The 27,554-nt window shown below is 45.3% G+C and overlaps 1 protein-coding gene across 1 annotated transcript; it reads right to left on the bottom strand.

The window, feature by feature from the left end:
• Nucleotides 1-4,790: 4,790 nt before the first annotated feature.
• sec63 (SEC63 homolog, protein translocation regulator) lies at nucleotides 4,791-24,197 on the bottom strand. Its single transcript, XM_083642785.1, has 20 exons — nucleotides 23,998-24,197; nucleotides 23,016-23,115; nucleotides 20,496-20,610; nucleotides 20,191-20,303; nucleotides 18,541-18,602; nucleotides 18,393-18,451; nucleotides 18,073-18,123; nucleotides 17,222-17,330; nucleotides 16,109-16,203; nucleotides 15,786-15,918; nucleotides 15,449-15,541; nucleotides 14,681-14,826; nucleotides 14,273-14,420; nucleotides 12,493-12,575; nucleotides 12,208-12,282; nucleotides 11,046-11,201; nucleotides 10,650-10,820; nucleotides 9,443-9,643; nucleotides 7,761-7,865; nucleotides 4,791-7,465 (listed from the first exon to the last, which is right to left on the bottom strand). The coding sequence occupies exons 1-20, from the start codon at nucleotides 24,119-24,121 to the stop codon at nucleotides 7,328-7,330; spliced, it is 2,277 nt and encodes a 758-aa protein (XP_083498911.1). The 5' UTR covers nucleotides 24,122-24,197; the 3' UTR covers nucleotides 4,791-7,327.
• Between the last annotated feature and the right edge of the window lie 3,357 nt (nucleotides 24,198-27,554).

Genomic DNA, 27,554 nt, shown 5'->3' with positions numbered 1-27,554 from the left:
TGTATATTTTTGGTGTATAAAGCAAGCAAAGTTTTTTTTTTATCATTTTATTAGGTTTTCTTTCGAAGAACACAGATAGAAAAAAAGGCAAGATCACTTTATTTACTTTTTTATTATATCAGAAAAATTTGAATTTTCTCAACATATTCCTTGGTTTTGTTAATATTATGGATACAAAGAGAGTTTTTGTAGATTTGCTATGGTCCTACAGTAATATACAATCAAATTGGCCACTATAATGAATGGTACTTTTAGGCAGTCCTATATATTGGATCTGTCACAGACCTAAAAGTTACTAAACTAGACACATCAGCTACCACCAATGATGTCATCTGGTAAAAACACTAACATTACTCAGACCAAGTACTAAACCCTATAACATTTAAACCATGCTGTATGATAACACCATTCTACATGCACACATCAGTAGCAGACAATCAGTAGCAGATGAAGCTGAGTTTCTCCAGGCAGTCCCAGTTTTCCCACAGTCCCTCTTTGGTCAAAGCTCCACAGCGGTGACTCCAAGTTGGACACAGGGGGTCTTGATCTCCTCCTTGGGACCAGGCCTGGTTCTCCAGAGGCTCCCCGTTCACCCACAGCCAATGGTCTCCCAGGTAACACAGGCCGATCCACATACGCTCAGTCTGGGCTTCCTGGATCTCCCTCTGGGCCAGAAGAAGCTCAGTCTCAGAGACCAGGCTGGTGAGGTCAGTGTGATGTTCTCTGCAGTGCTCCAGAGCCTCCTCCCAGGTCTTCTTCTCCTCCACCACCACCACCAGGTTCAAGCAGAAGAAAGGATAGCGAGCAGAAACTGAAACGTCCACCCATCCATTCTTGTCATAAATAACATAGCATTCTGCACCACCCATGTTATTTGGTTCTGTAAAAGCCCAGTTTTGGTAGGTAGTGTATCCCCCTCCTGACCATTTCCAGCCGGTGAGGTTTCTGGGTTCTCTGTGGAGACCGATCCATCCAGGCGGCACATCTTTACCTACTGCCTCTCTGAACAGCTTCTCACCATTTTCACTGCTGATGGGAGACAGGTCAGTGAAGTCCTTCCTGCAGTACGCCTGAGCACCCGGCCAGGACATTGGTGTTGTGATAAAGACATGTTTTGCGGACAAACCCCATGCGCTCGAAACAAGGAGCACTCTGAATAACGTCGCCTCCATGCTGCTTCAGTGTTTTGCTGCAAGCGATGAGAGATTGTGGTTCCTCTAGTTTCTCTGGCTCTGTCAGATGGTGTGGGGATCTACAGTCTATCTGCGGTGTTTATAGACACTTTTAGACCAATAGCAAAGGCCTCTATACTCGGTCACGAGGCTGGAGACACAAGGAACTTTTGCATATCTCTATAAACAAGAACTAAGACCAGCTTCAGACATCCTCCAAACACTGTCTGTCTCCCAAACAAATCATCCAACAAATTCAAAGCATTTGATTTTGTTTTGGTTGTTCTGTCTAGTCTCTTTAGCAAGACTTGATCACGCAACACAGTACACACTCATATAATATATATATATATATATATATATATATATATATATATATATATTATTAGCCTTTTTCATTTCACATCCAATTCACCCATTTTGTGTCTAAAAGGCAGGAAGTAAAACAGGTGCAACCAAAATGGTAACAAGGGCCCCGGCACTGGATCACCTAATGGATCGGAAATTGCAAACCCTCATTAATGTTTTGCTTGCACCTGTTACTTCCTGCCTTTTAGACACAAAATAGGTGAATTTGGTGGGAAGTGAAAAGGGCGAATTACATTACGTACAAGTATAAAACCTCTTAGCTGCTCTCTTTTGGTAACAAGGTCACCACTTGCACTTGCAGGTTTCAGTAAGCCACATATAAGAGAAGATTCTATTGCTACCCGGGATTGAGTTCAAACCAAAAGATATAAAAAAAGCTGGCAAAACCAATGCTTTATTTTACCAAAATCTGATGAAGCCCCAAAACAGCCAAAATCAATATTTTATCATAAAACTGCGTTTCTACACAAACGGGCCTGTGCTACATGTGACTGATTTTGTCAGAGCAGGTCACACACACACACACACACACACACACACACACACACACACACACACACACACACACACACACACACACACACACACACACACACACACACACACACACACACACACACACACACACACACACACCTTCCCACAGACAAGGGTCTGTCAGGAGGCAGAGGTACAGTACACGGAGGCACTCCCCATGGTGCTGAAGTGTACAGATCATATGGGTGAGAATGATGTAATATTCAAAGTGAAGCATGTGTTTCGATATGTTCCCTCTCCTGTTGATGATACAGCTGAGTAGAAGCCACTGAATGCCCCCCCCCCCCCCCCCCCCACCCACTGTGTTAAATGTCTCTAGTTTCATCGCATCAAGGCTCCTTGCATATTTTGAGGTGTCTTGGGGGCTGCTCACTCTCTCAGTCTTTACACATGCAATACTGGTCAGAATATCAAAATCAAAAAATAGAAAAGGGGAAACAATGGTGATGAAGCATAGGCTACTTAATTGCCAAAAACATTATACATTTAGAAAATGCTTTTCGTAAACTTGCACTTATGTCACCAATGTCATTGAAACTAGAGTGAAAAAAACAAGCCTGACCCGACCTGAACCCGTGCACATTTTGTCAGAGCCCGGCGTGGCCCATCCCATTGCCCAGCCCAGCCCATCTATGGCCTGGTTTAAACCTGAACATTTTGTAGTATTGGCTGTTTATCTAAATGAGCTATTCTCAACCACTGGGTCGTGGCCCACTGGTGGGTCCCAGAGCACCATGTAGTGGGCCACTGAGGCAGTGGTATTGCCAAATAGATAAAAAAAAAAAAAAATCATGAAGTTATTTTTATTTTTTATATCTACCGTAAATGTGCTCAAGAATGTATATAAATCAAAAACCTCCCAATTAAAATGCATAATTTCAATGACTTTTTTCTCTCTCTCTCACTTATCTGGGAAGGTGGTCGTCGGAAATGTTTTAACTATCAGAAGTGGGCCTTAAGTTACAAAAGGTTAAGAACCCCTGATCTAAACTACAGTATATCCATGGTGTCTGTTCAGTCTTATGAATACATACGCTTTTAAGGTTACAACGCTGTACAATTCGGATTATCACACCAAATATTACCCCAAATATATAAAAAAGGGTATTATATCTGACCACGAGCCGGTCTCGCGTTCAGCCAGAGTAGCCTATATCTAACCTCTACAAAGCCACATTGACTGCTTCCCAAACAATTTCACATAACGTAGCACCAGTCATACAATGATGAGTTAAACTTGAGAGTTTAAAGCACTAAGCTTAATTCCATAATTTGTTGGACAATATGAAAGATGAATTGAAGAACTATACTGTATAAGTATACAGTAATACAGATAGGTCTAATGTTTTCCAGTAATAACAAACCATACAGATAGAACCCGTTTATAACAGATTACTCAAAAGAAACCGCCTAACCATCCTAAAGTAGTTTTATTTTCTTTATTGTACTGTATTGCTTTTGTAAAAATGTCAAGTGATCAATGAGGCCAGTGAAGTCCCCAGGCATTTCCCTAAACAAATTTGCTTTAGGGAATTTATTTCCATTTGTCCTTGTGAAATGATTTGTAAAGCCTTTCTTGTATAAACTCACACGCCCAAATCATTTGAGTACTATGTAAAATAAAGTCTCTCTGGCCTCTTGACAATACAAACGCCAAAGTGAGGCAGAAGCCATGGTGTCCAGTGCCTCTATGCAGAGGTGGAAAGTAACGAATTACAAGTCCTCAAATTACTGCAATGGAGTGGCATTATACTTTTTTGAGTCATTTTTTTAATCAGTAATTTTACTTTTCTTTGGGTAAATTTTGTTTGAAGTAATGTACTTTGTTACATTTTAAACAGCTTCGGTTACAGAGTAAAATATCCAAAGTTTTCTATGAACTGTGCACCAGAAACTGTCTAACTGTCCCTCGCTAACTGCCAGCGTTGCCAACTTGTTTGCAAGGAAAGTAGCTTAAAAAAAAAAAGAGTGGGTGTGCGAAACGGTGAATAAAACAATAGACTACGAGGAGCCAAAATGTCATTATGTTTAACAATATTAATATTCTTACTGTTGTGATAGCAAGACTACTGTATTCATCTGCTTTTGTTATGGGCCACAGTCTGGATTAGCTTGTCTTTTGGTATATAGCGAGCTAGCAAGCTGTTACAGGCAACATTAGGCCACTGTAGTAGTTGTAGTAGAAACTAGAAAACAGAACTTCTAAAAGTAAACTCGAAAAACATTAGTGGCTCATCAGCTGCCATCACAACTCACAACTTCGCCTACTTGGTTTTGAGACTTTCTGAGAAAAAATGTCCTAATATCGGACCTCCTCTTTCTTTTCCCTGCCAATCCAGCAAGTCGGAGCCAATGTGAATTTGGCCTAAGTTCAGTGGTCTGATTGCAGGGGGTGGGGGGGATAGCCAACAGGCTATTTAGCAGGCCAGGCCACCGGGAAAACTCCCAGTGGTCCCTATGGCCAGTCCGGGCCTGAATGGAGGTTTGCGAAAACTTGTGGTCGGCTGGTTGTTTACAGAAATCCATATCATTTCTGTTTTGAGTGGTGTAATGGAGGATGTTTCGAACATTTTTTTTTTTTTCTAAACAAATTTGCACCAACACCCAGTGTACTAAGCCTGTCTGTGTTCAACACCCAGTGTACTAAGCCTGTCTGTGTTCAGCTACCTTGAATACTTGGGGTGGGAAAAAAATGAGACTATCTCATTTAAAAGTTTTTATTTGAAATGATTTTAAATACAAATAATATATATTTTTTTCCATTTACAATGACAGTTCCTTTGTAAACAAAAGTGGCAGATAGTCATTGGGTTTGTCCAAACCGAGGCGGCCTGGACCAGGTCTGTCATGGGAGAGACGGCGTCGTATTTAACCTCACTGCTGTTATTTTCCACACAGTGTAATATCACTGATGCTACATTCTATTGCAGAGCAATAAATACTCTGAGTACAATATGACCTGTTACTCAAGAGTACAATATTACCTGTTACTCAAGAGTACAATATGACCTGTTTAGCATACACCTTCTCTCAACACAATGACAGGAGGGAAGTGCACGCGTGTGTGTGTTGTGTGTTTATGTGGCGTTGGGAGAGCATGCACCCAGATATTCAAACCCTTCCTCTCCCACACGAACATAACACACTAATGTATACCGCAATAAAAACGATCAACTTTTGAGTGTGGATATTCACTGTGTGAAAGATTAGTGTATTTCTTCCCAAACATAATTCTCAAGTCGACATACAGTGAAAGACCAGAGCTCTGCAGGGAAGCTCCGAATTGTTTTTCTCCCCACTCATACAAGAACAGCAGATGTAAAAATGAGGTTAAAATGGAACAAAACAAAACAAATACAAAGACTTATGGGTTACATTAAACATCTAACTTAACGGAGAGAAAATCGAAAAATGTAAAAGGGCGGAGATCCTCTGGGTTAGCCTAAACCGCTCTGTATTGGCCAGATAGAAAGGGGGGGGGGGGGGGGGGGGGGGGGGGGGGGGGAGAAAAAACTTTCCATGACATGATTCATAGAACTAGTTTGCTCTGCTCTAAATGACCCCCCCAAAAATAAAAAATAAATGAATGGAAGGTGCTGGACAGAATATGCTTAGTTCTTACAGTACGAGTAACTTCCAAAACAAGGTTTCTGATGTTATCAGGATGGGTGCTCCATCTGTCAGGGACTTCATACTCAAGTGCTCCAGTCCCTTCAACACATGGTCCCAAGGCCCAAGGCCGTCCACAGACAGGGCTCACACAGGACTGCTGTGTCAGCAGATCGACAAACAAAAGCACTCTTTAAAACACACACCTAGAGGCTTTGTCTGCCACTGCAAGATGACTAGTACGTATGTGTCCTAAGGCTGAGGATCTATATCCGTTACTAGGAAGAGACTATTTGAACTCTAAAACAACTGAAATGAAGGCCAAAAATACTGCAGCAACAAAGCGGGGGTGGGGGGGAATACATTTAACTGCTCTCCCAAGAACCGTTGGTGCATAGCACCCAAGGACTTCCTCTATAAAAGACTAAGTTGTGGTATTCAGTTGTATTCATAAGGCCTTTTTGGAAAATGAGTATACACTGGAATGTGCTACAACTGTTAAAAAAGAAGAGAGAAATCAATGGACACTTCTCTGAAGACGCCATCACACGTTTGTCTACATGTCAGCATTTCAACCCTTTCAAAGACGGGAAAACTCATAACCCTTATGTAGTATATGAACAAGAGTACCGTACTCATAATACAACCAAAACGAAACACTGCAAGTTTTGTCATTTTCACCCATTATATTGGGTATAGAATTCATTTGTAGATCCACCCGTTTCGAACCAGCAATTCAACTGGTGGTTTCAGAAAAAGACACTAATGTGGGTGAAAGGGGGCAGAACAGGCATGAGTAGTCAAACTGGCTGGAGATCAGTATCCATCGGTAGATTTACTGCATCTCCGTCCTTCAACAAAAAGTGAGTGACTGGCTGGTGTGTGACAACAGAAAAATGAAAAGTGGACGAGACTCAACGGCGCCCCCCTGTGTTGAAAAGAGCAAACGCGCTTGTGATCCTCAGTGCGCCGGGCTAAAGCTTGACACTGCTGCAGTTAAGTGTACAATAGAAAAGATCATTGGTGTGGAACACATTGGTGTTGAGTGATGAGCGAGAGCGATGTAGCCATTTCCATTATGGAGGTGTACGTTTTGTTTTATTTTGTGAGCGTTATTGTTATACATCCCCCTCCCCCGGGAAGAAAAGAAAATGAAAAAAAAAAGAGCCCGGATAATTAGGTCCTCCAGTCCAGTGTGCCTTTCATACCTGTACAAACACACACACACAGCGCATACACCCATATAGTGCGGGCACACACTGGCTCGCATATTGACGCACACACACACACACGCACACACTTGGGCCTAGGTAAATATATTCACAGAATTCTCTTCCGCTTGCACCGGAAAGCGAATCGATAAGTCTATAGGAGGTCTCTGTAGAAAAGGGATATGGAGGGGCGGGGTCCACAGTCCATGTCATTGGATAGGTGAAAAGGGGGTGGGGCTCTTTGTGGACTGTATAAATTCTCCGTGATGTGGGTGTGTCCTCCTCGTCCGCTGCTCTCGCGTGCTGTTCTGTGGTGAAGGAGTGGTGGGTGGTGAGTCCATGGGGGGAGGGGGGGGGGGGGGGGGGGCGCATGTGTGCGCGTGCGTCGTTTTCTTGCGTGTGTGTGTGTGCGCGCGCGCGCGCACGCGCTCAGTCGTTGTCCTCGTCGTCGTCTTCGCTCTCCTCGATGCCGTCGCTGTCCTCCTGCTCCTCGTCCTCGTCCTCCGTGTCTGGGATGTCCCACTGGGGGTGGTTGTCCAGCATAGCCTTGGCCTCGTGGACCTCCAGCTGGGGACAGAACAGAGAGACACACGCGCATGTTAGCCCAACCCAGTCCAGCGATCCCAGACACAGACTTTTTGAATGATGGAATATGACTTAATCTGTTGCACAATCTGCATTTACTAGTTTGCAATTGACAGGGAATTAAGCTATTAAACGGACATGTCTGTAAAATGCAGGGGCTGGTCTTTGCATTGACTTGAAATAGTGGAAGTCATTTGTGGATTCTGGGATACACCAACCAGTCTGACCAGTGCCCATGTTACATACATGGGCACACAAACACACGATTTCTTGTCACCTTGAGTGGCTTGATCTGGTCCAGTCCCAGGTAGGAGTCGGACCGGAGGATGATAGAATATTGGTAGTTGCCTGTTTTGGTGGGGGCAGGGAACTTCAGCTCCACCTGAGGAACACACACACACGCACACACACACGTTGGCTGCGGTTAACATCAGTTGGTGCTTCCCGGGGGAAGGGGGGGGGGGGGGCAATTCAACCTGCAGACTCTTCCATGGCACAGGGATCGACACCACTGGGAACATAGTCAAGTATGTAGCAAAGTACCAATGGCACAAGGTAGCACTCACAAAACTTCAGGACAAAGGAGCTCTCAATTTCACCAATTATTTCACCAATAGTCAAGTATGTCTCTTAAAAAAAAAAAAAAAATCAGGGAAAACCCACTGTGACGATGCCATAACCACATTAAAACAGAAGTCTGCAGAAAAAATAAATTGGCCAACTGTTGAGAGGTTCCGGCAACTTTGGGGTCGCAACTTTTTCGCCATGCAGAGACGAGACCAGCACAACACACCAAACAAAGCATCCTCCTACAGGATGAACGTCTGAATAACTCGTACTGTACTCGTACTGTACATAAAAAAAAACCACACTAATCAACGGTGACTGTTGATGCACAATTAGTAGCTGCAGCAAGAGAGGGATGGGACGCTGTAGGTAATTATAAATAAACGACCACGTGATGATCGGGTCCAACTATAAATATTAGAGCAGCAAGCCTGTGATTACCATGTTGCACAATTACATGTGTCAAACACGTCATTATCAGCACAATGAGGCTAATTATGCAGCATGTGAGCGGCCAATGAGCCATGAACACAGCAACAATTTACTGCCACGCCTCGTTGATGAACGCAGCCCCCCCCCCACCCCCACCCCCCAAAAAACATGTCTGTCTGTTTAGCTCACGCTCGCACACAGGCTCGAACAACAGCAACAGTTAAAGTGACAGACTAATTGATAGTGAACCGTTATGGAAGACGGGCCTCCTTAATGCATGGGTGCGCCACCTCTTGTCAGTAGTACATTCCTTCAGAGCGGGGACAGCTGGTCATGCAGACGTAACGAGCGCCTCGTTAAGCTTTCACCTGGCTGTCAAGCCTTAATGTGCGTTAGAATAGCAGGATGAGACACACACACACACACACACACACACACACACACACACACACACACACACACACACACACACACACACACACACACTCCTCCAAGGGAATAATGACACCAGTGCAAAGGGTTGCCTAGCAACAGGATGTCTGAGAGGCTGGGAAACAGAAGAAATGCGAACATGCATGCGTTTAACTCCGCGAGACCTTTCTTTTCCAGACAGATTATACTCTAAGCCTTTGTATACCCTCACAGCAATTTAAAACGCGCGCGCGCACGCACGCACGCACGCACGCACGCACGCACGCACGCACGCATACACACACACACACACACACGCACACACACACTTGACCATCCCATACATCACAAGAGCACAAATTGAATAATACTTCTGTTCCGACAAATTAGATATTCAATGCATTCTCTCACATTTGGTTCTGCCACTTGTCCAGATTTTTTTTTACACGTGCACACATTCATCACCCGTGTGGCAAGGCAACACCCGTGTGTGTACGCGCGCAGTCATCCCTCCATAAGCACACACCCCCCCCCCCCCCCCCCCCTCACCTCTTCTGTGTCTTTGAGCGTGCAGACGTGGTAGGGCATGGAGACGAGCGTCTGCTCTCGGCGGTCGGCGATGTAGAGCCACCACCACTCCTGCTTCTCCTCGGCGAAGTACAGGCTGTAGACCGGGTGCGTCACCTTAGACTTGGTCTCCAGCAGGGCGCGCTCTCGCCGCTGGATGCTCTGCTGCAACGCCTCCCACTCCTAAAAAAACATAAAAAATAAAATAATAATAATAATAATAATAGTAATAGTAATAATAATAATAATAATAAAATAAATAAATAAAAAGTTCACATATATCATGATGGAAATATCCAAGGATCTCTGTTTACTAGAACTACTGGAGATGTTGGACGTTAGCTGGGCTGAGCCAAAGAGGTCCAGTCAAAGATGTCTAGCTCCTCAATGAAAAGAGGGAACCCCTGAAGATCTTCTAAACCGGTGCTGCTGAACATGTAAATAACCATTATTAAAGGCAAAACTTGGATTGGTGGTTAAGAAGCTCACCGATTACTACTGCAATGACTACACAGGTCCCTTAAAAAAGCAAATCAAGTTTATAATAAAGTTTTTCTGATTCTGAAACAATAAGCTTCTATTGTGTGCTAATTCTATATGTGAGATCCGTCATTTATGCATAGTTTTTCAGCTCGACTCAATTCAGACTGCTACTCTGATTTCCACTGCCAATTTAAACGGTTTTGTTCCCCGGTTATTCTCTTTATTAAATGCAAAAATGCAGCTTCCTCTCACAGTCAAAGTCATGTTTCTGAAACACATAGCCTAATTAACCTCTGTCTTTCATTCCCTCTCTCCCCTTGTTTCTCGCAATTTCACTCTGACACTCGTACTCTGTCTCTCTCTATATGAATAGAAAGACAAAATACTGCTGTGGAAGTTAAGTCTAGTGAAAACTGTCCTGTAGCACTCTTCAACCTGGAGCAATATTTGCCATGTTTATCGTGGTATAGAGGGTATGCACACTCACTGGAACACGCCCCCTCAATCAGGAATGAGTGTCAAAATGAGTGTCAAGTTCCTCCCTGAGCAGCAGGTGTCAGTCATCTAGGCTGATTACTGCATTCAAGCTCAGTCTTGCTGTGACTCAGTGGGCGTGACCCCACAGTGACTTCTGCCTCTGTGACATCACATGCATACCCTCCATTAGTCTCACACACACACACGCACACACACAGAGCTGTCTGACCTCCTCGTCGTCGCCGGCGATCTCGTCCACCTCGGTGTCGCTCTGTTTGTCGCTCTCCTCGTCTCTCTCGCTGGGGGAGTCTTTGTTGGCCTCGCCCTCGTCTGACTCGCTGCCCTTATCCGAGCCCCCCCCCTCCTCCTCTTCCTCCTTGACCGCTGCCACGACCACCTCCTGCAACACACACATTTGCCATTCAGGATGGAAACGGTGTCTTCTTGAGAAAGCTGCATATAGAAGCAGATCGTTGTTGTTGTTGTTTTTTTAAGGGATGGCAAATTGATAAGAGTAAAATTAAATCTATTTGATATGGAGTAATGGAAATGAGAACTGCGCACTAAGGTTTAAGTGAGTAACTGAGGCATGATCATGGTTTATACCAAGCAGCTGCATACGTACGTTTCCTGCCACGTTGCCATTGGCCTGCTTGGCTTTGGTGGGTGCAGGAGTGGCCTTCTTCTTGGTTAATTTCTTCTTCTTGGACTTGGCCGTCTTCTTGGCCCCTTTACTCTTGTTCTGCCACACTTTGGTTTTGGTTTTACTCAGGTCTCCTTGCTGTACACACAGAAGCACTTTGGTTTTACTCAGGTCTCCTTGCTGTACACACAGAAGCACGCAACATAAGGGACGACCAATTCCTGATGAATGAATAATGCCTATCCCATTCCACTCCCATGACTATTGCATGATGCCATATAGCGATTTCAATGACCGGGGCTGGTATAGACCAGAACAGCACATCCGGGTAATTTGCAAAACTTGAAGGCCACGCCCCTTTTTAGGGGATAACACAAGCCACTCGCGTTGACTTCAATGTAAAATAGCCCAAAACATCTATAGAAAAATAACAGAATTCATTTCCTTTATAAATGACCCAAAGACACCATGACATGACAATATATTTCAACTCGGCCGGCCATAGAATGCGCAAGATACATCGACACGAGGTACTTGCCTTATATGAACACTGTATCCAGATTCCACCAGGTTACATGCATCGTCCACATTGACGGTGTCACGCCTATGCGCCTACCCTATCACAGACCTTTTTTTTTTTTTTTATTGTTAGTGAAACTATAACAACACAGCAACTCTTCGGCATATCTCTATCAAATTAAACCGTTTTAAATAGTTTGTTTGAAGTGGTTTCGGCTTCTTGTACCGTCGTTTACTATGGTGGGTTTCCCCTAAAAAGGGGCGCGGCCTTGGAGCTGGGCGCTTGAAGACGCGACGCAGTTCTGGTCTATGATTGTCTTCTCAGATGAGGTGGGGTGGTGTAATGGGCCTTTTTCACAGCTGCCATTTTGTGTCTAAAAGCAAACAAATCACTAATTAGGGCCCCAGCACTGGAACACCTAAATGGACTGGAAGTCTAATGAATTAAACCCCAATTAATGTTTTGGTGCACCTGTGCTACTTGCTGCCTTTTAGACACAAAATGGCTCCTGTGAAAAAGCCCTACAGTGACTAAATCTGATCCAAATAGAGTGTGTGTGTGTGTGTGTGTGTGTGTTATAAATGTGTCTTTAGTTGACAGGTGCTGTGTGATGGTTGTCCGTACTCCCTCCTCTGTAGTGGCAGCCTCCTCTCCTCCTGGAAGACAAGGTGTCGCCTCCTGCTCTTTCTCAAACACCTCCTACACACACACACACACACACACACACACACACACACACACACACACACACACAGGAAATATACATTAATTCATATTTTCCAACCATAAGTACAGTCAATACTACCCTCTAGTGGCCATCCATGGAAGTGTGGGATGAAGGCAAGGCAACAAAACAAATCCATTTAAAGTCAAGTCAAGTCAGTCTCAACACCTACAATCGTTACTCACCGCCATCCTTTTTCTGGTTAAGGTGACAGTAACTGTGACAATAGAGCCTGCTGTGATGTTATTGCTGTCTTCATCATCAAGGACTACGACAACAGACAGAGAGAAAGAAAGGAACTGTAAATACATGCACACCACAAATAAACACATACAGATGTTACACAGCCCCACAGTGCATCTGTGCTAATGACTGATCAACCTTGAATGTGATCTGAGCGTTATGGTTCCCTGGCTGATCATCACTGTATAGGGTACATCAAAAAAATCCACTGTACTCCCACTGTGCGACGTCATCAAAATTGAATTGTATACGACTATGGGAGTTGCTAAGCTGTAACCATTTATGGCTTTAGTCAAATTTTCACACAACAGTACAACTTTTCCTTCCTTCCTTCTGAGATTTAGATTGGCCATGCTTAGGCCGCGTGTCCACATAGCGTTTGTCAGCGTCTTTTTTCAGTGGAAAAGGCACTAATAATAATAATAATAATAATAATGATTGGATTTATATAGCGCTTTTCTAGACACCCAAAGCGCTTCACATGAATCATTATTCATTCACACCATTCGTACCAGTGGTGGTAAGCTACGGGTGATGTAGCCACAGCTGCCCTGGGGAAGACTGACAGAAGCGTGGCAGCCATTCCGCGCCTACGGCCCCTCCGACCACCACCAACATTCATAGACATTCATACCCATTCATACGAGGCAATGAGGGTTAAGTGTCTTGCCCAAGGACACAACGACAACAGCTGGGAGGGAGCGGGATTCGAACCGCCAACCCTTGAGTCATTGGCCGACCTGCTCTACCTCCCGAGCTAATGCCGTCCCTGCCGTCCCACTGCCTGGAGAAGCGGATGATAACGTCTCCCGCTAGCTCACCGGCCGCGCTAACCCCCAGGTTAACATAATGTAACGTAACGTTAGCACCTCTAGCAGTACAGTGTTGTAGACCAAGCAAGGCTTACCAGATGGCAGATATTTACAATACATGTCCGGTATAATCCACACTGCCTTTATGATCACTCTTACAGTAACGTCAATTCAATGATTAGTCTACAACGTCCTATTTCTCTATCGTCCGGCTGGAAAAAGCGCTTCACGTCACCCGCCGCTTTTCTGAAAAGTCGAACATTTCTGAGCTTTTGAAAACGCAGCCTTAAGGGCTCATTATACTCGAGCAAGGCTCCGCGAGGTGGAGCTCCGCGAGTCACGTGCGGACCTCGCGCTGGGGCAAATGCTTTTATACTCAGAAGTGATCAGCCAAGTGATCAACAAACATTGTACAATGGTAATAGTGAGAACAGCCCGTGAAAAGTCGCAATGAAACGATATTATGTGCAGTACTGAGTGCGCTTTCGCTCTCAAAAGACCGTACATCAGCACATGAATGAATCACCGAACCGTTTCAGTTCTCAGCCCTGATAGCCTACTCTGTGCTGCTTTTAATCTCTCTCAAACATGCTTTCAACACAACACATTTACTTGGTGAAATGACTAAAAACGAACAGTTGCAAATCAAAGTTTAGCCTACCACATGGGTCAAGAAATGTGGTGAAAACACAGCTCAGTGTTCAGGGCTCAGTGGCTCGAAAGCGTCGAGGTCGCGCTGTGAGAAAAATCTTCAGGTACGCGGTGGGCGGCCTACGGAGGTCGCGCCCAACACATTGACATTGTCATTTGACGCTTACGGCCCTCGCTCCTCCCCCGCGGCACAGCGAGTATAAAGCAAGCTCGCAGGACGATGACATTGTATCGTGTGTGTGTGTGTTTCGGGACTGACCTTGCAATTTGGTGTCCATGATGATGGAAGGCAAGCTGCCCAACACGGCCATGACCTCGTCGTACTTCTCCTCCCCCAAGAAACGCAGCATGCTGCGTCTGTCTGAGTCCTTAAGACTCACCAGGTCCTGTAGGCTCCGCACCTTATACTGGAGGGGAGGGGGGGGGGGGAGGAGAGGAGGAGAGGAGGGGAGAGGAGGAGAGGAGAGGAGGGGAGGGGAGGGGAGAGGAGAGGAGAGGAGAGGAGAGGAGAGGAGAGGGAGTGCTAGGATGTATGTATGTATGTAATGTATGATGCATTACGGTAACCAAGCAAATTTACACACACACACACACACACACACACACACACACACACACACACACACACACACACACACACACACACACACACACACACAGCAGGTACCTTCTTAGAGATGCAGTAGCGGAGGTGCTCCTCCTCAAAGTGGGGCAGCTGGAGCAGTGGTGACTTGGACTCCTGCAGACCCTGCACTATCATCTGGGTCAGCTTCATACAATTCTCTATGGACACCAGCCGAGGAGCATGGAAACCTGGCCAGATGCATGCACAACACACAGACACACACATCAATTGGTATTCATACAAAGACGATGTGGACTTCAATAGTAAGCACAGACATCAAGACCATGGCAAAAATACTGATCATCACATGAAATGAAATGCGTGTGTTGTTTGCAACAACTATAACCTTAGAAGTGAGCTTTCTTGAAAGAGCCCGTGCATCAAGTTTGATTGATGCACAGCTTCCCCTGTTGGGGAACTGGAGCATGATTGTCTGACATTGTAAGGCGATTTATCACAATCTCTGTGTTAAAAGGTTATTTTGAGGAGTTGGGCTTGTAAGTGATTTGTTTTGCAAACTGACGACTCCTGCAAACAGTAAATGTGACATGATAGAACAACAGAACATAGTTCCAATTTCTGAAAAATTCTTGAAAGAAAGAAAGAAAAAGAAAGAAAGAAAGAAAGAAAGAAAGAAAGAAAGAAAGAAAGAAAGAAAGAATTTTTTTTGCAGTAAGCTACTTTTTCAACTCTGGGACATCATGCAATTTGGGTCACCATCCAACAATATTTATGATAGCGCCTCTGTGTGTGTGTGTGTGTGTGTGTGTGTGTGTGTGTGTGTGTGTGTGTGTGCGCGAGTGTGTGTACCTCCTCTGCTGTTGGCCATCATGGTGAGCTGACAGCCGACGTTGACCATCTCCTGCAGCAGAGCTGGACTCTTCCTCACCACAAACCTCTGGTCTGGGAAAGCAGCGCACACAGTATGCATTCTTTAATCTGGATCAACTCCTTTCCTGACTTCCCATGTTTCCCACCAAATTACATTCACAGTCAGAGAATTAAAATGAATGAATACTAGATCAACTGGCCAAAGTGGTTTGCGGTGTTGATGAAGGTTTACCATGCAATACCAGCTTCCAAACTCCATGTCTTTTCCAGGTTTTCTAAGAAGAAACCATGAACAGAGCACTTAGGAGTGTCCTACCTTCCTCTAAATCCTCAGACACCTCCATGCGTGCGAGGTGAGCAAGTACCAGGACCCTGGCCTTCAGACTGTAGGGGTAGCAGAATGGAGGCTCTTTCTTCTTCACGTTGATGTTGCCCAACTCACGGATCAACTGCAAGAAGGAGAGAGGTTACATGATGTTTCTTTTTATTTTATTTTTATTTATTTTTTTCTGTATCCTTCTGAAATCTGCCTGATCTCTCTCCCACTTCCAGTCACACAGATACAAACGTAGACACTCAAGCACACGTTCCTTCTGCCTCGAGCGTGACCTTACACACGATGTTGATGACTAGCACTACCTGTGGCACTTCAATGTTGTCTGTGGGTCGTATGGTGGCGTCTTTATTGCTGCGAGGGTCGAACTCGAAAGCCGCCGTCAGCACCATGGCTAACCCTGGAGGTCACAAAGGTCATTGATAAGTCAACAGTCAACCAGCATCTTTGAGACGGGAAACAGATTCATAAAGATGATCTCATCCCTGATGACCATAACATGGGAAACTATGCTCAATACTATAGAAAGGAAGGCAAGTGTGAGTCAAGCTTGTTTGCCTTTTCCATCAATCTAATCTTAATAATATAATAATCACACAATGTAGTTGTTTTTTCATTTGGAAAAAGGTTAGCATTGAAAATCCCAATGGGAGTCTATGATAATGATACCAGAAGTGAGATCATGACTTCTTCCCATTGAGAAACAGCTTAAAATGGTCACTGTGAAGAATGAGTACAACTACGAGTGTCTGTAACTGGAAAGTTGGCAAATGATCTTTTCATGCAAATGCACCATGACTTTGCACATCTTCGCTGTATTACACAGCATTCATTAGCCAACAGATAAGCTCATACAAATTTGACTTGCAATGCAAATGGAGTCAAGTTAATTTACCCTTGCATATTAAATAGAGACAGCAAATAGAAAACATTGTGTGTTTGTGTGTGGGTGTGTGTGGGTGTGTGTGTGTGTCGGGGGGGGGGGGGGGGGTATTTATTCAGGTATTAAAGTTAGTCAGCGATTGCAACATTCTTTTCCCAGAGGAAATTAATCTGAAACGAGAACGCACATGCAGGAACCAAAATTATGCTCAAGTCGATTTTTCAAATGCGATACTTGTTCTTGACTGTGAGGACTAAAACACTACAGTTTAAAATATTAAATTGCAATTCCTTGCACATCCAAAAGCTTCAATTCAATTTCAATCATTATGCTTATACCACACACCACATACACTGTGTGTGTGTGTGTGTGTGTGTGTGTCCCATCTCTCTGTGATAGAAGGATGATGTACACCATCACGTATCCCGACCCATAACAACCACAGAATCCGTTTGTTGTTAAGACATAATCTTGATTGGGTCCAAATGGGTTGTACATTGTGAGTGAGGCCGTTAGTGTGAGAAGACAGACGTACGCTTCATGTTCATGTTGGGCGTCTTGTACATGAAGTGCATGAAGAGCTGGGTGGTGTTGATGAGGATCTGGTCTCCACTGTAGCGGATGGAGCGGTACCACCATGTGCCCTGACAGACAAGGCAGCAGAAGAATGGAAGGACAAGACAAGACAAGTCAGAAGTCAGGGGTGGAATAGAAGAGCAGAAGGAACTTTTAGACAAGCTTTATTCACCTTATTCTTTGTCCATATACAGTATAAGGACGCTTCTGCATGACGTCATTTTGTAATCGTCTTTCCGTTTTAGACACGGAAGTAGAGTACACCTACCGTAGTCATTTTTAGACTTGCCAAAAAGCTGTTTTCAAGCAAAAAACTACTGTTACAAACTGTTTTAAAGTTTTTATATTTTTTCAGGTGAGAACGTAACATTCCAAATATGTGACTAGTTTATCAGAATAACGCCTATTTCGAAATATTTAACGAGCAGCGAGGAATAAGAGCGCTGGCTGTGCTGACCGGTCGGACTAGACTAGCTAGTATCTGTCAAACCCTACTGTAGGCTTACTGGCAGTGAGAAAACACTGTCGACGTGCTTTTGTAACTAACGTTAAATGCCGACCGGGTACAGCCATCGGCTCCTGGCAGCAGCAATGCTATGAACATGTAACTGAAGCCGGCCGCAGTGTAGCTTCTGAATGTTGCCAAACTTCATTCATAGTTACGTTTTGTTTTGAAATCGGCCGCCAACTAGCGCTGAACCGGAAGAACAAATACAATTGCGTCTAACGCGGAAAGAGAGAAAAAGTGGGCGTGGTGAGTAAGGGGAATAGGATCTTATCTTATCTTATAACATCTTTGTCAAGACTTACCACGACAACAGGAAGGATGACCATGAAGGCTAGGCCATACACCAACAGCACCTAGAGAGACAAAACGAGACAGTCAGTCCCTCCCAATCAAATTGTAGATGAGACCTACAAAACTACAACCTAGGTGACACACTATAAAATCTGAGTCTTCGACAGAAGACGTTTGAGAAGTCTTGCACCAAACAGCATGCTTTTGGCTAGGCCAGCCTTTAAGAAAGCATTACTAGTCGCAGTGACTCAAAACTAGCTGAATTCAATCAAATCAAATCAGATTTGATTAATCAATGAAATAAACAATGAAATAATCAATAAAAGTGTACCAGCATAGAGTTTTTCTGGTCCACAATCCAGGCGGGCAGGGCAATACCAAAGCTGGTTGCTAAAGAGCAAAAAGAGGAGATGAATGAGGCAGTGGACCAAATGGTAAAAATGGATTGTGCCATTTGGCCCCAAGGTTTCTTAACTCACCTCCTGGACCATCCGGGTTGCCGTACTGTTCCCAGTTCTTCCGCGACTCTTCATTGGTCAGACTGTGTGTGTGTGTGTGGGGGGAAGAAGGGGGGAGGGGGGGGGGCAGGTAAGCAGGAAGTGAATGAATGGCATAGCACAGTGATACTCAACTTGCGGCCCGGGGGCCAAATGCGGCCCGTGATAGGTTGCCAAGTGGCCCCCTGGACATTTTCTAATTCACAACGAAAACTATAAAGTTCAACTGAGCTCCAGCTAAATTCTCAAATATAGCCAACTGCTCGCCACCCAGGTACTTATATGTACTAACTAACTTAACCTATCCTGTGTGCACAAAATTGTCAGACTAAACTCTGGCTGACACCCCAAATACCTACAATCCGCTACAGAAAAATGTATATGATTAATGTTTCCTTATTAACTGGCCCCTGGCCTCCTATCATTTTACAAACATGGCCTCCGGGAAAAGCATGTTGAGTATCCCTGGCATAGCAGATGGCAATCAACCAGAATGCAGTTGTAGTTCAGATGTAGAGATTAAACAGTAGAACAATTTCACATCATCATTATAGTGATCAAAATGAGCACTTTATCATTATTATTGGGGCATTGTTAAAATGTGCTGAAGAAGTTCAAAAAGTACTGATGCCCATTGAAATCATTTCACCAAGTGTGTATATTGAACACGACAAATACATTTAGCAGCAGCACTATGCACTTTCTGTTTGCATAAAGATTAAAACAACAACAACAACAACATAGCCAATAGGATTTGGTGCAATTTGTTTGTTTGTTTGTTTGTTTGAATAAACAAGCCAAGAGCGCTCTCTGCAGTAGCAGTGATAATCGCCCTAATCAAACCTACAGGGTTTTATCATTAAAATTTGAAACGGTAATACTACCATCAGGAATTTGATCATGGTTTATCATTAGACTGGTAATCGTTTCATCCATATTTACCTGTAGGGACTAGAGCTACTTTACCTGTAGGGACTAGAGCTACTTTACCTGTAGGGACTAGAGCTACTTTACCTGTAGGGAGTAGGGACTAGAGCTACTTCGGCTTTTTACCGAACGAGGAAGGCAAAGCTGTAACGTTAGATGACGGCCAGCCGGTGCCCACTATGGATTGTAAAGTCAAACTGGAAGGACACTTACGCAGCGTAGGCTTTGTAAAGTCAAAGTGGAAGGACACTTACGCAGCATAGGCTTTGTAAAGTCAAACTGGAAGGACACTTACGCAGCGTAGGCTTTGTAAAGTCAAACTGGAAGGACACTTACGCAGCGTAGGCTTTGTAAAGTCAAAGTGGAAGGACACTTACGCAGCATAGGCTTTGTAAAGTCAAACTGGAAGGACACTTACGCAGCATAGGCTTTGTAAAGTCAAACTGGAAGGACACTTACGCAGCGTAGGCTTTGTAAAGTCAAACTGGAAGGACACTTACGCAGCGTAGACTTTGTAAAGTCAAACTGGAAGGACACTTACGCAGCGTAGGCTTTGTAAAGTCAAACTGGAAGGACACTTACGCAGCGTAGGCTTTGTAAAGTCAAACTGGAAGGACACTTAGGCAGCGTAGGCTTTGTAAAGTCAAAGTGGAAGGACACTTATGCAGCGTAGGCTTTGTAAAGTCAAAGTGGAAGGACACTTACGCAGCGTAGGCTTTGGCAATCTTCATGAACATGGCCTCATCTCCACCTTTGTCAGGGTGGAACTTGAGGGACAGCACGCGGTATTGCTTCTTGATTTCGGACAGCGATGCACCCTGGCCACAGAAGTATAAACGACAGAAACTCCATATCACACCACATCGCTCTCTGGCCGAGTCTAACTTTTGTGAAGAACACAGCAGACTGTGTGTGTGTGTGTGTGTGTGTGTGTGTGTGTGTGTGTGTGTGTGTGTGTGTGTGTGTGTGTGTGTGTGTGTGTGTGTGTGTGTGTAAGTGTGTGTGTTTACCGTATCCAAGTTGAGGACTTCATAGGGATTGTACTCATGGTACTCTCTATCTAGCTTCGACACCTTGTAGGCTAGCAGCAGGAACACAGCCCACCCAAATAACAATGCCGCTTTTCTGCAAATGGCAAAACACACAAAACAGGGGGAAATATGTCACACACATGCAACTGCAATCCTTCATCTTCATTTGATGATGATGAGACATCATCTCATGAGGCCTATATTATCTCTGTGAGACATTTTCAGATGAATAGCTATTTCACTTGATAATCAAAGGGTATTCGTGGTTTGTAATCTTTTTTGTGTGTGTGGCAGTTTTGTGAACAACGAATCCTGCCATACAAACTAAACTTCCAGCATTTTAGGCTACACTAATCATCCTGTAGTGGGCGAATTTGAAAGACAAGCTAAGCTTAAACCAGCATTGCATATAAGTAGAGGGGCAATACAGGTTGGTGACACGGTTATGTTGTATTATTGGTGCTTGCGAGTTGGACTGCATGTTTCCATGACAATGGCAAAATCCTATGGCCTACTCTGCAGCATCTGTTGCCATGACAACCACTCACTAGCCTGGCTGAGTTGTCTGAGTGGTTGAACGAGAGAACTACTTGATGTGTGTGTGTCGTACCACTACCTATAATATCAACATTGTCTTTATGATAACGTCTGTAACGGGGAATCAGAAATTGAGATCAGTAGAGAATAGAACATAAGAAACAAGTGAAGAAAATGCAATGTGGCCCAGCAATGCCGATTCATTCCTCCTTATAAAACATGTTTGATGCTTCCAGTAGCTTCAATTACAAGTGGCCTCGCCATATAAATAAAGCATTCATGAGTTTGAAATTGAGAGCAAAACATGGGCTGCAGGCAGCAGCACCGTCTGTCTAGAAGAGAGAGTGAGACAGCAAAGCTGTGACGAGGAGGCAAGTGAGTGAGGGGGGCGCTATGCCGCGAGGGCAATAAAAGATGGGAGAGGGCATCCGGGTAGTGTAGCGGTAGATTCCCTGCCTACCAACACGAGGGTCGCAGGTTCGCACCCCCCGTGTTAACCTCCGGCTTGGTCGGGCGTCCATACAGGCACGATTGGCTGGTGTCTGTGGGTGGGAAGCCGGATTGAGGGCATGTGTCCTGGTCGCTGCACTAGCGTCTCCTCTGGTCGGTCGGGGCGCGCCTGGTCGGGACGGAAGGGAACCGGTGGGAATAGCGTGATCCTCCCACGTGCTACCGGGGGAAGCTCCCCCGCTCTCAGGTGAAAAGAAAACGGCTGGCAACTGCGCATGTGTCAGAGGAAGCATGGTGCTAGTCTACGGCTCTCCCCAGATCGGCAGAGGTTGGAGCAGCGACCGGGGGGCAGCAGGGGGAAAAATTGGCCAAAGTACAATTGGGGAGAAAATGGGGGGGGGGGGGGGGAGAATCAAAGAATCAAAGGAGGGAGAGAAGCAGAGTGAGTTCCCAGCAGCGCTCCAACAGCAGACCTGCCATTACGCACGCACACAGAGTGAATAAACAATGCTGAGTTAACTGGGTCATGAGTCACGACACGTTAAAAATAAATGTTAACAGTGCTACATAATATTTAGACGAACGGCACAAGCTACTGAGAGGTTTACACGAAAACAGCTGAATGGAAGACTTGCACACGGATAATCAACCAAAACAGACAGTTCCACATGCATAGCTAAAAGTGTGCCTATACGCCGCGGACAGTGCGTCCCCATGCCTAATCTTGACAGCACAGTGGGCATACCGGCGGTATCCCTGTCCAATTGGAAATGCATGCATGGGGTGAAGCAGTGAGCTATCAGCTCCAAATGAGCCCGGTGCTGAGAGGATGACGGCGCGGTACCAACACAAGCAGCTCAGCAAGGTGACATCCAGAACAACAGAGGTGACGTGACAGCTGGCAACAAAGTGGAAGGGAGCAAAACAGCCACCGAGCAAAACGCTGGAACCCATCAGAATACCTCCGAGCGGGTGGCTGCCAATCATGTGTCAACACGGCGCTATGAATCTCATCCAACTGAAGCTGCGCTAATTAGTTTAGGTGTAGTACATAGCACAGTTCCGTCGTAGCCACAGAAGCCGCTTGCCCCTCCGCACGGTACACAGGCTTTTGGAGAGTTCTCCTCTCGCAGGGAAGTTGCGCTGGCCTAGTAAGTTGGAGAGGCCATCCTTAAAAATGGATCACCCACTTTTCAAGCTCCGTGTCAGCAAAGCATTCGCTGCCCATCATGTGTCCTTGAGCAAGACACCGAATCCTCACAGCTGTGTGGACACTGCTCTGTCGCTGACCCTCAAGTATCACAGAACTCTTAATCGCTCGTCAGGTATAAGTGACAGTAAACAAGGAGCACATCACTTATGCATGAGGTGCATCGTACGCAGATTTGGGTACATCGCATTTGTTTTCACTGTGAAGAAACCACAACACCTAGTCAAATTCCTTTTGCACGCAATGTGTTTGGGAAATCTTGTTCTTATTCAGGAAGGGGGCGGGGGGGGGGGGGGACTCACTTTAGTGTTGGGACGATGCTCTGCTGTGATTTCGTCAGCCTGAGCCGGTACCACAGACACCTGCCATGGACCCTCCGCAGGCTCTTCAGACGCAGTTGTTCTGAGGGAGGAAGGGGGAGGGAGGGTCAGAGATAGACAGAGAGATACATGCCATCCCACGTGCGTGTGCATGTACAAATGCAAGTACAAATACACTCTCACACAATTCACATTCTAATATTAAAGAAAATAGCACATGGCTACGTAATATCTGATGCTGCTCAGGCTGGAGATATGGCCCTAAGATTATGCCAGTAGTACACTACATAGTTAACAATGATGGACAGTCTTGGACCAAGCATCCACAGTAACACCGGGCCAGTGTCAAAGCAATACTCTTCTTATATTCTACTACAGTATATTATTTTGAAGGATGTGACATTGTGCACCTACTTGGCTTTACAAAGAACAGTTGGCTAACTGGCAAGATAGATGTTGTAGGATCTGGTGCAATTAAGCTTCCTCAAAAGACATCTAAGGAAATTCACCATCCCCTTTGATGCTTGGTAATTGTCATGTTAGCTACTGTGTCGATCATGCACTCTACAGCCAAACTGCAAACTCCACATAAGAAATCGACCCTGGGGACTATCAACATTTAAAGTAGCTAACGTTAGCGAATGTCTTATCAGGCAAGTTAGATATGGTCCACAGTGGGAGACGTGGGCTTTGACTGACTTGAGCTCTAAACAGCGAAAGAGTCGTGAACATCCTTATGTAGTAGTTAGCTAGTAGCTAACAGTAACATGTTGACTATGCTGGGTTATAGAGCATGTGCTATTTAGTTAGCAAACTAGTCAGCTAAGATTCGCACAATGCCAACTGGTGAGTGTTTACTAATAATGTTATTACTACTAGCGTTAGCCCATATGCTATAGCGTTCACGTTTGATTAACTGGCGTTAGCTAGCCAGTGTAGCACCGAACCAGACATTGGGCCTTACCAGCATTCTGATCTCGGGGCCAGAGGTAATATGTGGCTGGGATCACAATTAGTCCGACGAAGGACGTTAGAAAATAGAAAAATGTATTGCCGCTGTCGTCGTACTGGAACTGTTGCCCGGCCATTTCGTAGCGGCGCTTGGGTCTCCCTTCTTCTCCACCGCTATGCTTTTCCCTATCAAGCCCAATGTGTATGACTTGACAGACCGTCAGCTAACCAGTTAGCATTCAGCCAAAACAGCTCCGATCGGTGTACGTGGTTTACGCCTGCGCAATGTGATCTTTCTTCTTCTCCTTCAGTGCCATTCTTTTTTGCTTGACTTTGCTGACACCTGCAGGTGGCAGATGCAAATACACAAGAGTAGGGTGAAACAGCTGTGCCTACCTAAAACACCATACAAAATGACCCCCTTTCCTTTCTCCTATATAGCTAGGCTGGCTGGGGGCACAGAGGCTATAAGGCGGTTGACCTCATCTTTAGTGAATGGTTAGGCAAAACTCAAAGAAAAAATGTATAAAAGGCATGTGTACTGAAATGCCTTTTCTATCTGGTGGCCTGAGAGAGAGAGATGAATTGCCTTAACAGAGAGGAAGCCAACAGTGTGTGTACATACAGTGTGTGTCCATATGCCATTGAAGTGCACAGGGGCTGACAATGCATTTAATGAGGGATAGGAAACTTTGCAGTAGTGTACAGCGATATATGTTCTTCATCCGACCTAAATTGGCTGAGTATATTTTCAAGTGTTGGATAAGAGAGAAAAGAAGGAAAATAAAAACTTGTGTCAACTACAGTCAATCCATTGGCAGGTCAATTGGAAACATCTCATTTGTGTGTGCTTTACAAATGTGTGTAAACAATAATTCATGAGATTTCTAAGCACAATTATAAATGCATATGCTACACTTTTCCCACGCAGTGTCATCACCGTGTGCGAGTCCTTGCCACAGTTTTTGGATGTTGTGATGTCCAGCAGGTTGAAGGTGAGCTGAAGCTGGTATAGCCTTCTTCAGGCACACTGAGGTCCCACATCTCCAGCTGTTCATTGGGGGTACCGCTGAGATAACCGAGGCGACTGGACCATCCCGCTAAAAGCCGATGGAGACACAAGCCATGGGAACACACACAGCATCCTGGAAACAGGGAAAGATCCAAATGCATATTTGAATTAAGACATTTCTTCGGTGTTTTCATGACGAATTGATTCCAAATTAATGTTGGAAACTCAACTTACCCAACAATGGCAACGAAGCAGCCCATACAGTTATTGGAGATATTAGCAAGCAGCAAGACTGAAGGGCAGAGAACTCTCAACTTACAACAAATAGATTAGCCTCCTTTGTTTGCTCTGAGGGACAAAATCCTGTGTGTCTGTGTGTGTGTGTGTGTAAGAACTGACTGACTCCCAACATTTGATTGCATTAGTGTTCATGTCCTTTGTACCATGTGCATGTACTGTATGTGTGTGTATGTGTGTGTGTGTGTGTGTGTATGAGAGAGAGCGAGAGAGAGAGAGAGAGAGAGAGAGAGAGTGTGTGTACAAGTTGTTTACTTGCTCAATGATACTCGGTGACGACAAGCTCTGTTCTTAGCATCCGTTTCTTTATTAGCATCTCTTAGCTTCAGTGTTAGCAGTGTGCTTCTTACAGCATTCAGCACAGGACCTTAACTGGTCACAACCGTACTGCGCATGCGTTATCTCTGCGTGACCTAGTCACTACGCAATGCACGTAACCTTACGCATAAGGTAGTCCCTACATGACATCTCCCCTCTTTTGAGTCACAGACATGCACATGCAGTAGAATAACATTTCGGTGCTTTTTAGAAAAACATGTATAACTGACGAGACATTCTATAATGCTGTTGGTCTCCTGTAAACAGATACACAGAAAATGCTTCATTAGGAAAGTGCTTCACAACTTCGTAAAGTGCCATAAACATGAACTTCGATAAACAACATTAACATTTCTTTTTCCCTTTTCCATACATTTTCATTATCACATTTATGTTTTATATTCATTCCTCCCCTGTTTTCCCTTTTTTTTTTTTTTCCATAACTCTTTTCTTTTCCCTCCCCAAATTAGACTGAAGTGAAGGGGTCCGACTCCCCAATCACCTTCATAGCTGCCGGAGTTTATTGTGCTCCATTTGGGCAAGCTATGTGTTAAGCAGTAACATAGTCTTTATACTTCTCAGGCTGACGGATGACTCTTCCCCTGGAAGTCACTCGAGCTTGAGCAGGGAGATGTCCCACGGGCTCCGGTGGAACAGTCTCTCTGACAGGTGAATTTGGAAGGGGCGAGGCCGGAGGTGAAGGCTGGGGTGGTGATGGCTGTTCGCTCACCTGTGCGCCCTCTGTCTCACCCGGCTCCTCAACAGGAAGGAAGGTTGGTCGCAGGTGGCGTCTGTTCCGCCGCAGTGTTCCGTGGTCTGTCTGGATCATGTAGGACCTCGGAGCTGAGTGTGGTTGTTGAACCGTCCCTGCTGTCGTCCAACCTGACTCGCCGTCAAGCTTCACTGCCACGCTCTCCCCTGGATTGAGGAGTGGAAGTGATCTGACGCCGTGGCGTCTGTTGTAGGCCCGCCTGTAGCCCGCTTTTGCTCTGGCATCAGCTTCGCGTACCTTTGTGAAGTCCGGCCATCTTGGAGACAGGACTTTGTCGACTGTGGGCACTGTCGTTTTGATCTGGCGGCCCAACATTAGCTGTGCAGGACTGGCACCCGTGGCTTGTAGTGGTGTGGCTCTGTAGCTCATGAGAGCCAGGAACGGGTCATCCTGCCGGAGGATCTTCTTTGCAGTTTGTACCGCTCTCTCAGCCTCCCCGTTAGACTGAGGGTAGTGGGGACTGGAAGTGATGTGTATAAAGTCATAAGCTATAGAAAAGCTTTTAAACTCCCTACTTGAGAACTGTCCTCCGTTGTCTGTGTATAGCTCATCTGGACAGCCCCACCTGGCGAAGATGTTCTTCAGTCGCGCGCAGGTGGTCTCACTTGTCATGTCGGGCAAGTGGGCTATTTCCAGATAGCGAGAGAAATAGTCAATGACGATCAGATAGTTCTGCTTTGCGTACTCACAGATATCTGCTCCGATCCTTTGCCAGGGCCTTTCTGGGAGTGGTGTTGTGATCAGAGGCTCCTTCCTCTGTGTCGGTCTGGACCGCATGCATTCAGGACACCTTGTCACCAGCTCCTGAATCTCGCTCTCTAGTCCAGGCCACCACACACTCATGCGTGCCCTCTCGCGACACTTTATGATGCCCTGGTGTCCGTCATGCAAACGGTGGAGTATGTCACCTCTCATACTGTGCGGGATGACGATGCGGTCCCCGTACAGCAGAAGTCCTTTCGAGGTTGACAGGCTGTTGCCCCACTGGTGATATGCTTTAGCTTGTGCTGGGACGTTACTCACGTGCTTTGGCCAACCCTTAATCACCAATCTGCTGACCACTTGTAGCTCATGGTCCTTCTTAGTCTCCTGCCTGATCCTCTCCAGTTTGGGAGGAGACACGGGCCATGCTGTGTGAGCTGCATCCTCGAACGCTGCAACGTCACAAGTT

The sequence above is a fragment of the Poromitra crassiceps genome (genome assembly GCF_964638095.1).
Source record: "Poromitra crassiceps genome assembly, chromosome: 9".
Taxonomy (NCBI): domain Eukaryota; kingdom Metazoa; phylum Chordata; class Actinopteri; order Beryciformes; family Melamphaidae; genus Poromitra; species Poromitra crassiceps.
Note: the sequence above shows the minus strand (reverse complement) of the source record. Positions and strands in the feature narration are given on the sequence as shown.

Excerpts from the sequence above, each read along its gene's own strand:
- sec63 (XM_083642785.1), bottom strand. The coding sequence starts at position 24,121 with ATGGCCGGGCAACAGTTCCAGTACGACGACAGCGGCAATACATTTTTC. Across the intron at positions 23,116-23,997 it reads GCCCCGAGATCAGAATGCTG|AACAACTGCGTCTGAAGAGC; the intron begins GTAAGGCCCAAT and ends TTCCTCCCTCAG. Across the intron at positions 18,124-18,392 it reads ACCAGAAAAACTCTATGCTG|GTGCTGTTGGTGTATGGCCT; the intron begins GTACACTTTTAT and ends TTGTCTCTCTAG.